This window comes from Elephantulus edwardii, unplaced genomic scaffold (genome assembly GCF_000299155.1).
Source record: "Elephantulus edwardii isolate Elephantulus edwardi_28Jun2011 unplaced genomic scaffold, EleEdw1.0 scaffold00168, whole genome shotgun sequence".
Classification (NCBI taxonomy): domain Eukaryota; kingdom Metazoa; phylum Chordata; class Mammalia; order Macroscelidea; family Macroscelididae; genus Elephantulus; species Elephantulus edwardii.
In genome coordinates this window covers 3,077,676-3,092,722 of record NW_006399918.1, presented here as the reverse complement: position 1 = coordinate 3,092,722, position 15,047 = coordinate 3,077,676, and the positions used below count along the sequence as shown (strand labels likewise).

Here is a 15,047-nt window from a genome sequence, read left to right as displayed (position 1 = left end):
AAAACATTGTTATCATTTCTTCAAGCACAATGTAAGGAAATAACAAAATCGTACCTCATATGTGAAACTAGTGGATGGAGATACTGGAGGCATCACGTGAACCTCAGTTTGGCTGGCGGTTGGATATGTGTTTCTGCTTCCAAGCACATGTGTGTGTTTGTACTGCTCTTGGGGGTGTTTCATCCATTTGGACACAGAAGTTTGGGTGGCTGCGTGCTGGACTTGAGGAGATGAAGTGAGGCAGACTACATTTTCCTCCTTTTCTTCTTTAACTATGATGTTTGATTTTTCTCTTTTCTGTGGAATAAGAGCATAAAATCAGACACTCTAACCACTTCCTTGGCTATTACCTCTGAATGCTTGACAATCTCATAATAGAAAAATGTGTCTTCATGGTCTTTGCAATTCCAGTAGACCTGAATGAAAAACTGGTTGCAAATTTCCTGCAAGAAGGCACATAAAAATAGCACAAGTTTTTTGTTGGTTGTTTACTTTTTTATTCATTTCTTTTGTTCCTTCTAAGAAACCTCAGTAAATTCTAAGCGTTGTAAAATCCAAGATAATATCAGCCTCAGTTAAGGATTACTGCATTATAAAACTCACTCACCAAGCAAGTGCTTAATCAACTTCTGTCCATTCCATCCATTAGAGCATATCACTTTTTAGTGTATGTTATATTCAACATCATGCTCCAAGTTATTTTAATCAGACAGGACACTAGTGTTCCTGTAATCTGTGTAAAATGTAAGAATCATTCCATATTCTCTGACATATTTATATCCACTTCCTTCACATTCATGTCTTTATTATTAACTCTCTCATACACTTTTCAAAAAGGGAGCAGAGTTCTTGAAAATAATGTAACTTGATGATCATTAATTTTCTCAATAGAATTTGATGTCTAATACTGTTAAGGCAATGTATTGACAATTACTACTTGGGACAGCCAGCCAGGGATGAAGGCATAAAATCCTGGTTGTTGATGGAGTGCTAAGTGTGAGAGATGCTCGCAGTTTCTGCCTCTGGCATGAGAATGGATGACTGACTAAAGCATGTACTGTCCACCTCTTTTTATTATATTCATCCATTCACAATTACAGGACTTTTAGGGACTTGAATGAGGAAACAAATACAACACAAGTGAGTATCTATTCCAATATTGTGATAAAAAATTCATTTGTATCATATGATCTTCCATCTGAATCAGGAAATAAACAATGGCATACTCATGATTAAAGTGTTAGAAAACATTGTGTATTTAAACACTGTGTATTTTTGAGGGAAAATACAATATTTTTGTCCAACGTAGACCTTATGGTCGGCAGCACTAATGGCTTAGTGATAAGGAGTTGTGCTGCCTACCCAATGCCTTTATGCAGTTCAATTATGACTCAAAAGTAAAATAACACACAACTAGAGATTTGTACACCAATGTTTATATCAGTATTATTCACTGTCACAAGAACAGCCCAGATATCCAATTATAATCGAATGAATTGAGAAAATGTGGTACATTCACACAATGGAATTCCACGCAGTATCCAGAAATGATTTTTAAAAAATTATTAGATATTACTTGAGGGAGACTGGAGAGCATTATTCTGAGTGAACTAACTCAGTCACATAAGGACAAATACTGCATAAGATCATTATTCTAAAAATAGGATAATAAGTAAAATGTTTATGGGAATCCCCAAGGGGAAGGGTTGGCAGCAGAGGGGTAAGGATGTGCAAGAGGCAGTTATAGGATTGCCCAATTTGGTGGGTAGAGGGAGAGGTTAAAGCTAATTTGAAAGATCTGGTGAGGAACTGAAAATATAGGATAATGGTGGACATTGTTTAGTGGTGATTAATTTTATAAAACACAATGTATGGGAATGATTGTATGGAACACACTGTGAATTTATAAAATATAATATACATATACTTTGTATGTAAACTAATAGAAATTAATTGTTTTAGTAATAGTACAATAACAACAACCACAACATGGTTGGCTCCAGTTTTAAAGCAAGAGCAGAAGCACCAAAGGGACTGATATTCCTTGAAAGAGTTTCTGATAAGTAAGCAAGTCTATCTTGTTTGTCTAGTGAGTCACAGAGAGAGCTCAGGGCTATTGTTGATTACATATGGTAGAAGAAATGGCTCAACATTATTTTTAATTCCATGAAGACTTGCAATTATGACTCTTCTAGACATTACTCAATTTTATGTTTTGGATGTGTATTTCCTTGGATGTAGAAACACTTCTTTCGTATATGTATGGTTGTGAGACTTTCAAAAGAATCACAGTAAGTATCCATGAGTGTTTGAGAGTGGCCTGGAAATATTTAGATAGAGACAGAGATAAATATATATATAAAAGCACTGTCATGAACTTGATCACTAGGCAATGGTCTGCCAAGAAATCTAAGTTGAAAGCAACAGGGCAAAGTATCACTGTTACAAAGCAGGTCTGACAAGGGGGGGGTTGGGAGAAGAGTAGGGGAAGAGTGGCTAGATAATGACCATTGCATTTGAACGGATGAAAGAACTGTCTAAAATGAATATATGATGAGGCATTATATGTATAACAACAGCCCAGAATAAGAGATATAGTTTTGCAAATAGGACTGGGTGGCAGGGAGTGGGGGAAAGTAATTGTGCAACGATGAATGGGGAAAAAAAATTCCCATCAAAGGTCTAATGTCCAATAAAACTAAAGGTATGCAATCATCATTATTGAGATAAATTCAGTAAAGGGCAAAGAAAGAAATCATGCAGACAATGAAGGCAAGACTAGGTGTATTCTGTGTGTGGGATATTTAGCTGGAGGACTTGGGTCAGAGCTAGAAAGGTAGGTTGACAACTGATGAGACTTGGGCCAGGAAGCGACAGGAGAAGGGGTTTTGAGACTATTGGAAGCTTATGTGAAAGTACCTAATCTTGAAAGAAGATTATATTGTGAAAATTCATCTTGAAATTTGATCAAGAGGGGGAAAGTGATAGGGAAACAGAGAGTTAAGGAGTGAATTTTTTGAATATGCATCTCTACCTGTCCAGCAACTTGCCACCAAGACTCTCTACCACTCTAAAGACTCCAAAGACTAGTCAAAGGTAATAAATAACTTGTTTGAAAACTTTAATTACATCATGAACTCATGATAATAAGAAAAAAACCGAAATCCTGTAGAATTTCAGAGAAGACCCTTTTTCAGTGCTTGGAAACTATACTAAATATAATATTTTATTGAGTTGATTATTAGATGCAAAGCATTTGTCACATTTCGATCATTTCTTCATGGAACCTTGATGATGAAACTAGTGGATAGAGATCCTGGAGGCACCATGGAGATCTGAGTTTAGCTCTCAGTTGAATATGTACTTACACTCCCAAAAACATGTGAATGATGACATTGGTCTTAGGAAAGGTTCAGCCATTTAAGGGAAAAAAGATTATGTTACTTTGTGCTAGACTTTACTAAGAGGTGAAGTGGGGCAGACTACATTTTCTTCTTTAAGCATGGCTATTTATCTTTTCTGTGGAATAAGTGCACAAATTCAAACATTCCAACCACCTCCCTAGCTTTCATCTCTGAATGCATGACAATTTCGTTATGGAAAAATGTGTTTCCATGGTCTTTGCAATTCTAGTAGCCCTGAAGGAGAAGCTGCTTATGAGTCTACTACAACTAAGCACGCTACATTAAGTACAAGTAAGAAGCAATTTGCTGGTTGTAGTTTTTGGTTTTATTCTAATTTCTGATATTTCACTCTAAGTAACAACAATATATTAAAAAGAGTGTAAAACTCAGGGTGATATCAATGACACTTCTGAAATCTTTTAGTGTTAGATTCATTCACCAAGCAAGTTCTTAAAATGTTCTTATTAAAAAAATTTTAAAAAATGTTCTTATCAACTACTCTTCAAGATCCATTCATAAGAACATGTCACTTTTTTGAGCATGCCCTGTTTGACATGATGCTCAAAGTCTTTCTATCAAAGGTCCAGATAGGCAAGCAGGAAATTATTATCCTGGTAACCTACGCGTCTGGAGAGGTGTTAAGCCAGGCTGTTCCTTGGAGGCAAGGATTCTGAAGCTTCGTCTCTGACATACTTTGGGCATTTTTCAAGGAGGGACCAGTCTTTGGAGAGGGTAATCATGCTTGGGAGGGTGGAGGGACAGTGCAGGAGAGGAAGACACTTGATGAGATGGATTGATTCAGTGAGTCAGGGAATGGGGTAGGTGTGTCAGAGACAATAAAATTGGCACAGGATAAAGCAGGTTTTAGAGCTGTTGTACGTAGGGTCGCTATGAGTCGCAGGCAACTCAATGGCACATAACAACAACAACAACAACAACAATAATCGACATGTTGTTGTTGTGTACCATCAAGTAGGAAACAAGCCATAGTTGACCCCCTAGTGGGTTTTCAGAGTCAGCAAAACACACAGAAGGAGACTGACTATATCTCACAGAACAGCTAGTGCATTCCAAGCATGTGCCTTTATGCTGGCTGTGCAATTCCTTTCCAATAAGCCACCAGGGCTCCCTATATAATCAGTCAGAATTATTGTAATCTCAATCATATTTACATCAGCTCACTTTCCATCCAGGTCTTTATCATAACCTATCTAGTAAAATTCTTTAACTAAGAAAACAGAACTCTTTAAAACAATAGAACTTCCTAATAATTCATTTCCTTCTTAGAAATTGATGTCTCATGTGCATCCTTCTAAGTAATGTGTGCTGATATTTACTACTTTGACAACCAGGGGTTAAATATAAACTCTTGTTTGTTAATGTATTTGTGGGCATGAAAGGTATTTGCTGTTCCTATTTTCTGTTATGAGAGTTTAAGAACAGAGCATCCAGTACCACCTTTTTATTATTTCATTCATTTATCATTAATACTTGGGCTCACAGGGACCGTATTGGGGGAAGTAAATTCAATATAACTTAACTGGATGTCTGCTCCAATGTTGTGATAAAAGTTCACAAGTATCTGAGTCAAGGAAGAAACAATAGAGTTCTTGCTCAAATTCAAGTGCTAGAAAAAAAATGTGTTATACTCTGTGTTTCTTTGAGGCATGGTACAATATTTCTTCCAACATGGACCTCAGTTTCTGCAGTTGAGCTGGGTTTACCTTTGGCAGTCTCATAGGTTTAAAAAAGAATAAATGAGATTTTTAACAGCACTTACTGGTGGCATAACAGTTTCAAAATCCCTTAAATCTAGCACTTGCATCACAAGGTTATTATCACAATCACAAGTGCTTATGATATAACCTTGGATAACATCCTCCAGAAGTGACTGAGCAGTTTTGAATGTGATTCTTTGGAGTTTTCCCCTCTCATAGTCACTTATCTTCTTGATTCATGCTATTCCTGGTGTGTGGTGAAGGTGATTCCATGTTGAAAGTTTAAAAGATAAGGATAGTTTTCTTTTTAATTTTAGAGAATTACCAATCAAGGAAAATAAACTGTCTTTGAGAGAACTCTTTATGAGTGAGCAAGTCTTTCTTGATTACCTAGTTAGTCATAGAGGGAGTGCTCAAGGATGCTATTGTAGATTTCCTATGGTAGAGACTGGATATCAGAAAAAAGTGGCTACCTGTTCTATTGAATTCCGTAAGATTAACAATTCTATGACTTTTCTAGTAATTACTGACTTAGATAAATTTTGGATGCATAACATGTTTCTCTGGCTGCAGAAATGCTTGTTTTATATATGTATTGTTTGGGGATTTTAGAAAGTATCACAGACTTTAATCTAGGTCAATTTTTATGAGAATTGCAGGGTAGCCATGAGAGGTGCATTTATACAGAAGTAGCTAAGACGTCTTGCTAGAAAAAAGATGATGAGGGGAAGTCAGAATGATTATCAAGTAGATGGATTGACACAGTAACTGTAGCAGAGGGCGAGAACATGGCAGAAGTCATGAGGATGGCGTATGAGAAGGCAAGGTTCCCATCTGTTATTCAGAGGGTGCTATGTATGCTAATTGACTCAAAGCCTCCTAACAACAGCATTACCGTGGACCTCAGGTGCCAATTAGTAAAGTTCCTTCAGGAATTTAATGTGAAAATAAAAAACAAGCAGAGGCAACTAACTCCTTATTCCCAGGAATAATGCATAGACACAATAGAGGACAAATTAGATATGGGAAGAAGTAGCAACTAAAAGTTACTAAGTTAATAAACATGAATAAAAGTATAAAATATATAATGAAAATCACTGGATACAGAAAGTAGCCTTCAACGTGGAATGATACTAGTACATTTACAGAATAGGTTAGATGTAATTAGTTAGCCTTTGCCTGTCTCTGAGGTGGCAAAATACATGGTAAAAATTGTTGTTGTTATGTGTCATTGAGTCAGAAGTCACCCAGAGCTGATCCTCCTCTAGTGGGTTTTAAGAGGCTGTAAGTTGCAAAGGAGGAGATTGGCCCTCCTTCTTTTTCACAGCAACTGGTGGATTCAAACTACCTAACTTTGGATTAGTAGCACAAGCTCTTACCACTAGGCCACTAAAGATGACCAAAGAGGTGAATTCTTTCACTTGAATGTCCCTGTTGATCCAGCTCACAGACATTTATCTGTTTGTCTGCGACTGAGATGGCCAAATCATAGGACAACTAAAGGGAGAATGGGGTAAGATTTGAAGAACAAAGGTGTGCGCTCTACTTCCCCCTCTGCTTTCTGCTCAACTATGTGATACCATGTTTAACCTCAACCTAATGTTCAATATCTCATAAAGACAAGGAGCTTGCAAGATAAGTACAATAAAGGGAAAGCAGAATACAATGTGGGAGCCATGGTACCAGAATTTGATATAGTCTGTGTGTGAGATAGTTAGCTGAGGTACTCACTTCTACTTAGAAAGCCAAACTGGTAGTTGATGTGCCATGGAAGAGATATGAGAAAAGCATTTAAGATATAGAAAACTGCGTACCTAAAAACATCTTAATGAATATTCATCCTAAAATTTTATCAAGAAGGAAAAAAAATAGAAGTAAAGCTATGATATAGAAAATGAACACTTTTTCATATGGATTTGACCCTGTCTAGTGACTTAACACAAAGACTTTCTACCAACCCAAAGACAAACCAAAATAGTAACACTCTTGAAGACTTGAATTATTGCATGAACTCAAGTCAACAGGAAAGAAAACCTAATCCTAGAACATCTTCAAGTAGGCACTCGTCAATGGATGGGGATTTTATTAGATAAAGTGTCTAACAGAATTGAAGATTAGATTAAATACATTTTTCATCTTTGATCATTCTTCAAACACAGTGTTAGGAAATAGCAATAAGGCACCTTGGTTGTGAAACTAGTGAATGGAAATGCTGGAGGCATCATAGAAATCTGAATTTGGCTCTCAGTTGGATATGAGCTTTTGTTTCTAAAATCAGGTATGTGCTGACATTGCCCTTGTGGGAGGTTCATCCATCTGGGGACAGAAGATTAAGTGATTGTGTGCTGGACTTGAGTAGGAGGTGAAGTAGGGCTGACTTCAGCTAGGAGTACTGTAGTCCCCAGAAGCTGCGGAACAATCATTCTTCCACCTAGCAACTTCTTCTGTCCTTATCCCATGTCCTTGGCTTTTTCCTGCTCCGTTAATCTTTTTCTCCTTCTGAGTTCACAGGGGTTAGGTCTGATTTCTAGGGTATTAAAGGGGTAGTGGCTCGGCAGGGGAGGAACGCTGCCTTCTTTACTTCTGGACCTACTTTCACATTTCCTTGTGCCTCAAAGGTCCCTGTGTTTTGATGTCCCCAGCAGTGGATAACTGGCACTCTCTTAAGTTTCCACACAGCCTCCAACTGTTGTGCAGAATTTCATCTGGGTATTTAAAAAGTTTTCTTCCTGCTTTCAAGAATCCTCTTTCTTTCTATATATATAGCTCTATATGCATGCAGAGTGAGGAAAGTAAGTTTGGACTCCATGTAAACATTCACATGTTTTTCTGCACTCAACTCTATGGCTTGAATCAATGCCATCAACTCAGCTCTTTTGAGTGAATGTCGCCTGAGGAAGAGGTTTTGCTTTGATTACCTCGATTAGAATAACCACAGTATAGCCTGCCCCTTTTTCTCCAGTGAGGTTGACGAAACTGCTTCCACCTACCTAAAGCTCCTGTTCTGTGTCAATCAAAGCCTGGTCTGATAGATGTGGTCTACTTGAGTACACAGCCTCAACCACCTCCAAGTCACGCTCTGGTCCGTCTGGGTTGAAAGGAAGCAGAGTGGCAGGGTTCAGTGAGGACATGACCTCAATTGACAGCTGCAGGTATCAGGCTTTGGTATCTGGTGAGGCATCAATTAGTTAGCCAATGCTGCCTCTTTGTGCTCATCAGGGTGACTACTGCAAGAGGTGTTGAGACCTTTAAGTCTTGATCCAGAGTCAATTTTTCTGCTTCCTGCACTTGCATGGTGGTGGCTCCTAGTGTTCTTAGACAAGGGGACAACCCTTTCAAAACCCCATTTAGATGATTGGACAAGTAAGCCACTGGTCAGGTCCAGGAGCCATGTGGGAGTGAGCACTCCCACAGACACCTTATTTCTTTCTGTCACATACAGTTCAAAAGGTTTGGCCAGGTCAGCAAGTCCCAAAGCTGGAGCAGCTTACAGTTCCTGCTTTAGCTTTTCAAAGGCCTTTTTGTTAATTAGTTCCCCATTCAATTGCCCACCCCACCCCACCCCCGCTTTGTAGCTTCATATTGCAGTTTGGACAGTATTACACAATTTGTTCTCCATCTATAACAGAATCCTACAGATCCCAGAAATTCTCTAATTTGTCGCCAGGTCTTTGAGATTGGTATGGCTTGGATAACCTGCTTCCTTTCTATCCCTAGTCACTTTCTCCCTTTTGAAGGACACATCCTAGATATTTCACTTGAATAGGGATGATAGAAAGAGAATTGATGCCTTTGAGCTGTGGTACTGGAGAAGAGTGTTGACTGCTAGGAGAACAAACAGGGTTTTCCTGGAAAAGGTGAAGCCGGAATGCTCCTTGGAGTCAAGGATTCTGAAGCTTCATCTGACATACTTTGGGCATGTTGCAAGGAGAGACTGGTCCTTGGAGAGGGACCTCATGTTTGGAAGAGTGGAGGCACAGCGCCGGAGAGGAAGACCTTCGATGAGATGGATCTATTCTGTGAGTGGAGTGGTGGGAATGAGTGTATTTGAGACAGCGAGGTTGGCACAAGATAGAACAGCATTTAGCGTTCTGTCACTATGAGTTGCAAGCGACTCTATGCTACATAACAACAGCAACAACAACAACAACTAGTATACCTGGGCCCTTTTCCAGGATACTTTGTACCCAAGACTTCCAGATGTTGCAGGAGTATCTCTGTCTCTTGAGTGAATCCTTTCAGGTTCTCATGGCCTAACTGGAGATAAACTACACCCAGTGGCCCTTTCAAGGAACTGATGGAGATCCCTGGCTAGGGCCTCTCCAATGAGAGTGGAGGTGTTTTCTGAACACCTGGGGAGCCACAGCCAGGTGTGCTGTGCTTTGACCCTCATTTAGGAGTCTTCTCACTGGGAAGATGAACAACAGTTTGCAGCTTTTGGTTGCCAATCTGATGCTGAAAAATGAATCCTGCAGGTTCAGGCAAGCAAACTAGTCAGCTTGTGCAGGGAGTAGGCTTAGGAGGTGTGCAGGTTGGGCACCACTGGGTATAATGTTACTGTAGCCTTTAAGTCCTGTACTGCCTGACTTAAGTCTTAGTCTTGAGATCCAAGCACCTTCACATGGCGAAGTGGGTTGTTCCAGAGTGACTGACAAGGAATAATGATGCCATGCTCTTTAAGTCTCAGCAGATGAACTTGGATCTCCTCTAAGGCTTCTTGGGGAATGGGGTACAGTCTATGACTTACTGGCTGGGCTCCAAGTTTAAGCTCCAGCCTCACCAGGGCTTGGTTGATTGCTAGTGCAGGCGCAGGTTATCTTTGGCCCAGACAACTGGCCACCTCTGGGCCAGATCTGAGTTCAGAGTCTCTTTGAGCCTGCTCATTAAAAGCCTGCATTCTTCTTCACATGGCACTGTGACCAAACTCTGGTTTTGACAAACATAAGTTCAACTGAACCTTGTCAGAGAAGGAGATGGTGGCCTGTACTTTTCCTAGAAAATCTCCTTTTGACAACTGCATTGGATGGTCAGGCCTGTGTAGGAACTGGTGCATCACTTCATGACCCCTCATGCAGCACTTTTGGAGTAGGGAGAAAGACTGCTGAGCAAGAGTTTCTGTTGCCCTGATTATGTCTGCTGGGAGGAGAGAGTGAGGCCTCTGGGTTTGTGATGATACAATGTTCTGTATCAGTATCTGCTAGAACTCCACCTCTTATCTCCCAACATTCACTCAGAACATAGACTCAGCAGGGGCTCCCAAGCCTGGTCAGCCTCAGTCTTCAAAGAGTGAGTTTCCTGCAACATTAAACAGTGTGGTATCTCTCTCTGGCCCTAGTTTTGGAGGAACTGTCACATCCTGCTGCTTGCGTGGACATTTGTTTTTCCAATGACTTATTTCCTTTCATATGGTGCACTGGTCATGCCATAGGAGGGGCTGATTTGGCCTCGCCCCACCCCCTCCTCTCCCTTGGGTTGGTTGTTGGGGGAGCTGTACCCACCCTGCCCAGGAGAGGGCAGCAACAATGAGATCTCCCTTCTTTATCTTCCTCTGGTCTGTTTCTCTCTTTTCTTAGATCTCTTCTCTGTTAACAAAAACTTTGTTGGCTACCTCCAGGAGCTGAGAGGCATTCATGCCAGCAAAGTCATCTAATTTCTGAAGCTTGTGCCTGATGTCTCCCTTACTTTGGCTCACAAAGGCTGTGTTCACCATCCTTTGATTCTCCTGACTTTCTGAATTAAAGGGAGTATAGATCGGATAAGCTTCACACAGGCTTTCATAAAAGTCTTCTGGGCTTTCAGTTGGCTTCTGCATGACCTCAGCCACTTCACTTATATTTCTAGCTCCCTGGCCTCCCTGTAGTCTTTTAACTGTATCATCTCATCTTTGTCATTTAAGTCCCAATGAATCTTCCTTGGTCAGGGGACCTTTGAACAAATTCCCTAGGGTCCCACATCTCTCCTGGTGCATTTTCCTCTAGCCCACTTGATGGCTGCCTGTGCCTCTCTTCGTTGTTAAACAGCGTGAGGAGAAACTGGCAGTAGTCTGCCCAGGAAGGGTTTTAAGTTTGAAAGATAGACTTCACTATGTCAATGAGGTCCTGAGGCTTTTCAGTGTAAGATAAGGTATGATGCTTCCAAATGAAATGTTATGTAGTGGTAAGAAGCTGATATTCTCATGCCTGGTGGCCCTTGGTGACTTGGCCTTCTATGTCTACTGTTCCTGGGCCCCATACTTCCTTCAGTGGTGTCTAGACAGCTTGAGGAGTATATGAGTAGAGGCTCAAGAGGCAAAGAGGAATGTCCAAGCTGGTTCACATGGGTCTCGTGGAGTGGAAGGAGTTTCTTACTCCCGCACTGGCTGGGTGGTGGAGTGAGGACCATCTGAACTGGGCTCCTGGAGCTCAAACATAGCAGAAGGAGTCTCTCGCACTTCGACAGGCTGGATTGTAGAATCAGGGTATGGTAGCCATTCCCACATGACCATTATCTCTATTGGACCATAGGGTGGAACTTGAGGTCTTTGGGCTCAGATGGAAGGATTTTAGGGATTATTGGCAATAGAACTCTGTGAGGCTTGGCAGGGTGCTTCCCGAGTCACTACTTGCCTTGGCTACCAGAGCCCTCAATGCCTGGCTCCTGAACCAGGGAGGCAGTTACAGTACTAACTGGAGCCAGCTCTCTATGTAAGGACTGGGTGTCCTAGGTCCCCTGTGACTATGGACCACACTTTCTGGACTAAGTCTTTATCCAGATTTCCATATGAAGGTCATTCTGCCCCAAACACAGGCTATATTTGCTCACATAGATTTTTTCAGTTTCCCCTGAGACATTTTAATCCTGTAGTTCCCTGTATATCCCTTCTTAAAATGTTTCCGTATGGTTCCCAATGGAGTAGATTTTCCTTGTATGTTTCCCATATCCTTCCTTTGACAGATAAAAGGCATATAAAAAATGGGAAGGGAGAGAGGAATAGGCATAAGGGAGAAGTTACATAGTCTCTTCTGATTGGTGATCCCAACTTTCACTAGCAATGCTAAGTACTGTCCCAAATTGTGTGAGATTGCTCCAGACCTGTGGTTGGGGATTCTGCACTCGCTTTGGCCCTGTGAGAGGGAGTCATAACTTGCCTCTTGATATCTGTCTCAGGTAGTCTCCATTCATACTCCTTCACACAATCCCACCCCACTTCCTGCCTTTAGCAGCCTCCGTTTCCTACTCTCTGCTGTAAGCAGCACTAAGGAGGCACTGGGAAGTGATCAGTCTCTCTTTTTGCTCTTAAGGAACAGGACCCATCTACTTTCCTGAGCAAGGCCTACCACTGTTCAGACATCTCTGATCTGATCCCCTGAAGCCAGCTAGTCCCACTGTTTGTCTCCTTGGGGACTTGCCCAGGGGGTCCTCCTCCCATTCTATTGAAGCATCTACACAGTGAGACAAAATTTACCATCCCTGGTGTACTCTCAGAGGATCACATTTTCCAGATTGATTGAGGTTCCCTGCATGAGCCCTCTGAGGTAAACACTAGGCAACTCAGTCCTTGTTTCTTTCCCCAAGTGGCTTTGTTTCTAGGCCAACACACCAAGAAATGTTGTAGGAAGATGAGACCCGAGAGTGAGAAGAATCACTTGAACATCTGTGTTTCAAAAAGGAAGGGCCAGTGGAGCAGCTGCAAGACTATGGTCCAAAAATAGCCATGTTCCTTGAACCACTTAGTCCTGTGCTTTTTTGTTATTTTTGTTGTTTCCTCAATTATTCAATAAGCAAAACCTTTAACTATGGCAACATCTCTAGGGTTCCTCTGGTTACACCTTGTCGCAGTCCCTCACAGTAATGCCACAATCTCTTCACCCTCTTTCCACCACCATCCCCACTTTCACAGTGTGGAAAGCACTCTCTTATTGGTCCCATAGCTGTTAATTGATAAGTTGCCAGACCATGTACCTACAGTTAAGGCAGCTAGAGACCATGCCCTCAACTGGGGCTAGTGCAATGGATAGAAAAGATAACTTTTAAGACTTCTGATACTGTAGGTTACCTTCTGGCTTTTCTAGCTATTTTCTTGAATTTTCTGAAGACTTAACCTTCCCCTTACCATCACCTATGTTTATGGAAGTATGTAAGCCAGCTACTTCACTCCTTATATCTTAACCCCCTCACTTTAGATAATCAATTTCTGATTTGCTCAATCTGATCAAACCAGTACTCAGAAAAAATAAACTCTTGAAGAAACTTCTATTAACCTGAAACTTTGAGCATTCATATCTATACACAAAGGCCTTGTCCAGAGCAAACCATCAGGCAACAGTAATCAATACTAGCTTACAGAATGAAACATCTCTTCATCTTGGGTTGGGCTATGATTATAGGGAAGTAGACAAAGAAGCAGTTGTTGGATTTTTCTCATTGGTGATTTCAATATATCAACAGGAGTTTACGGAGTTTTCTTATTGGTAGTTCAGGACATTGGTGGAAATTTCCAGACATGGAAGCAAATATTAATTAGTATCTTAGTTTGGGGAAGTTGGAGAGATGTCTTACCAAGTTACATCCCCTCTGGCCCTTTAGATGTGGAGGCATTGCTGCTGAGCCTCCCCCTTTCCTTAGGCTCCTCTCTCAGGTCCAAATCTGCTATAACTAGGCCCAAGTACATCATATCAAGAACAACTCAGTTATGATTTGTGACTGTTATTTTTATTTTTCATCTCATTTGTTTCTTTTCTTTCCAAGCAACCTCACTAAATTCTAAAGATTTCAAAACCCAGGAGGATATCTGTCTCTTCTAGATTTTCCCAGTATAAGACTCATTAGATAAGCTAGTACCTAGAGAGTACTTATCAAAGGCCCTTTAGGCTCCATTCACAAGAACATGTCACTTTTGCTTGTGCTTGTTATACTAAACAATATGCCCAAAGGCATTTTTCAATGACTCAGTAATGCAGGCACTCTTATCCTCATACTCTGCATAAGCAGTAGGATTCATTCCATTTTCCGTACATATTTACATTCGTTCCCTTTCCACTCATGCATTTAATGTTACCTGTTATTTCCACTTTCATAAAGCAAAGCAGAGAATATATTGTATTAAAGTAATATAACTTGGCCATCATTAATTTCCTAAGTAGAATCTGGGGTCTAACATTCACACTGCTAAGATATCAGTATTGACAACTGTGACATCCAGACCTTCAAAAATTAAGTCCCACTTTGTCATTGAAGCAGTGGGTTAGAGAGGTGTTTATAGTTTCTTTTTCTAGCATGAGATTTATGATGAGAGTCCACTGACCGTTCCCTATTATATATTTATTCACTCAGGATTACAGAGCTTACAGGGACTGGGCTATAGAAGCAAATCCAACATAACTCAATGTCTGTTCTGATATTGTGATAAAAAAACATTCACAAGTATTATATAATCTCTCAACTGAGTCAGGAAAAAAAAAAGAATGGTTCTTGCTTAAGTCCAAGTGTTAGAACCTGTATCTTATTTTCTATGTCTCTTGCAGCACAGGACAATATTTCATCTAAAATGTTCCTCAGTTTCTACAACTGATCTGAGTTTAACATTAGCAACCTCATGGGTTCAAATAAGAATAAATGATATAATAAACAGCATTCTATTAAAAATCTGATAAGTCCAACACTTCTATCACAAGGGTACATTAGACTTCCCAGTGTAAAACCTTGGATAATGATGTGTGACTGTGATTGGTTGTACAGATTCTTTGTGGTGGCCCCTTCCCACAAACATCTAGTGATAAGTCATACTACCCTCTGCTCTGTTGTTGTTGTTGTTGTTATGTGCCTTTGAGTCGCCTGCGACTCATAGCGAGCCTATGTACAACAGGCCTAAACTCCGCTCTGTCCTGTGCCAATCGCACTGTCTCTGACACTCCCATCCCAATTATCCCAGTCACTGAATCAATCC

The 15,047-nt window shown here is 40.6% G+C and overlaps 1 protein-coding gene across 1 annotated transcript in view; it reads right to left on the bottom strand.

Moving 5' to 3' along the window:
• IFI16 (interferon, gamma-inducible protein 16) overlaps nucleotides 1–15,047 on the bottom strand; it is a 120,278-nt gene that overhangs the window by 25,730 nt on the left and 79,501 nt on the right. The window contains exons 7-8 of the mRNA XM_006895523.1: nucleotides 351–443; nucleotides 55–297 (exon numbers count right to left, since the gene is read on the bottom strand). Of these exons, the coding sequence (XP_006895585.1) occupies nucleotides 55–297; nucleotides 351–443 (336 nt within the window). The remainder of the gene's footprint in view (nucleotides 1–54; nucleotides 298–350; nucleotides 444–15,047) is intronic.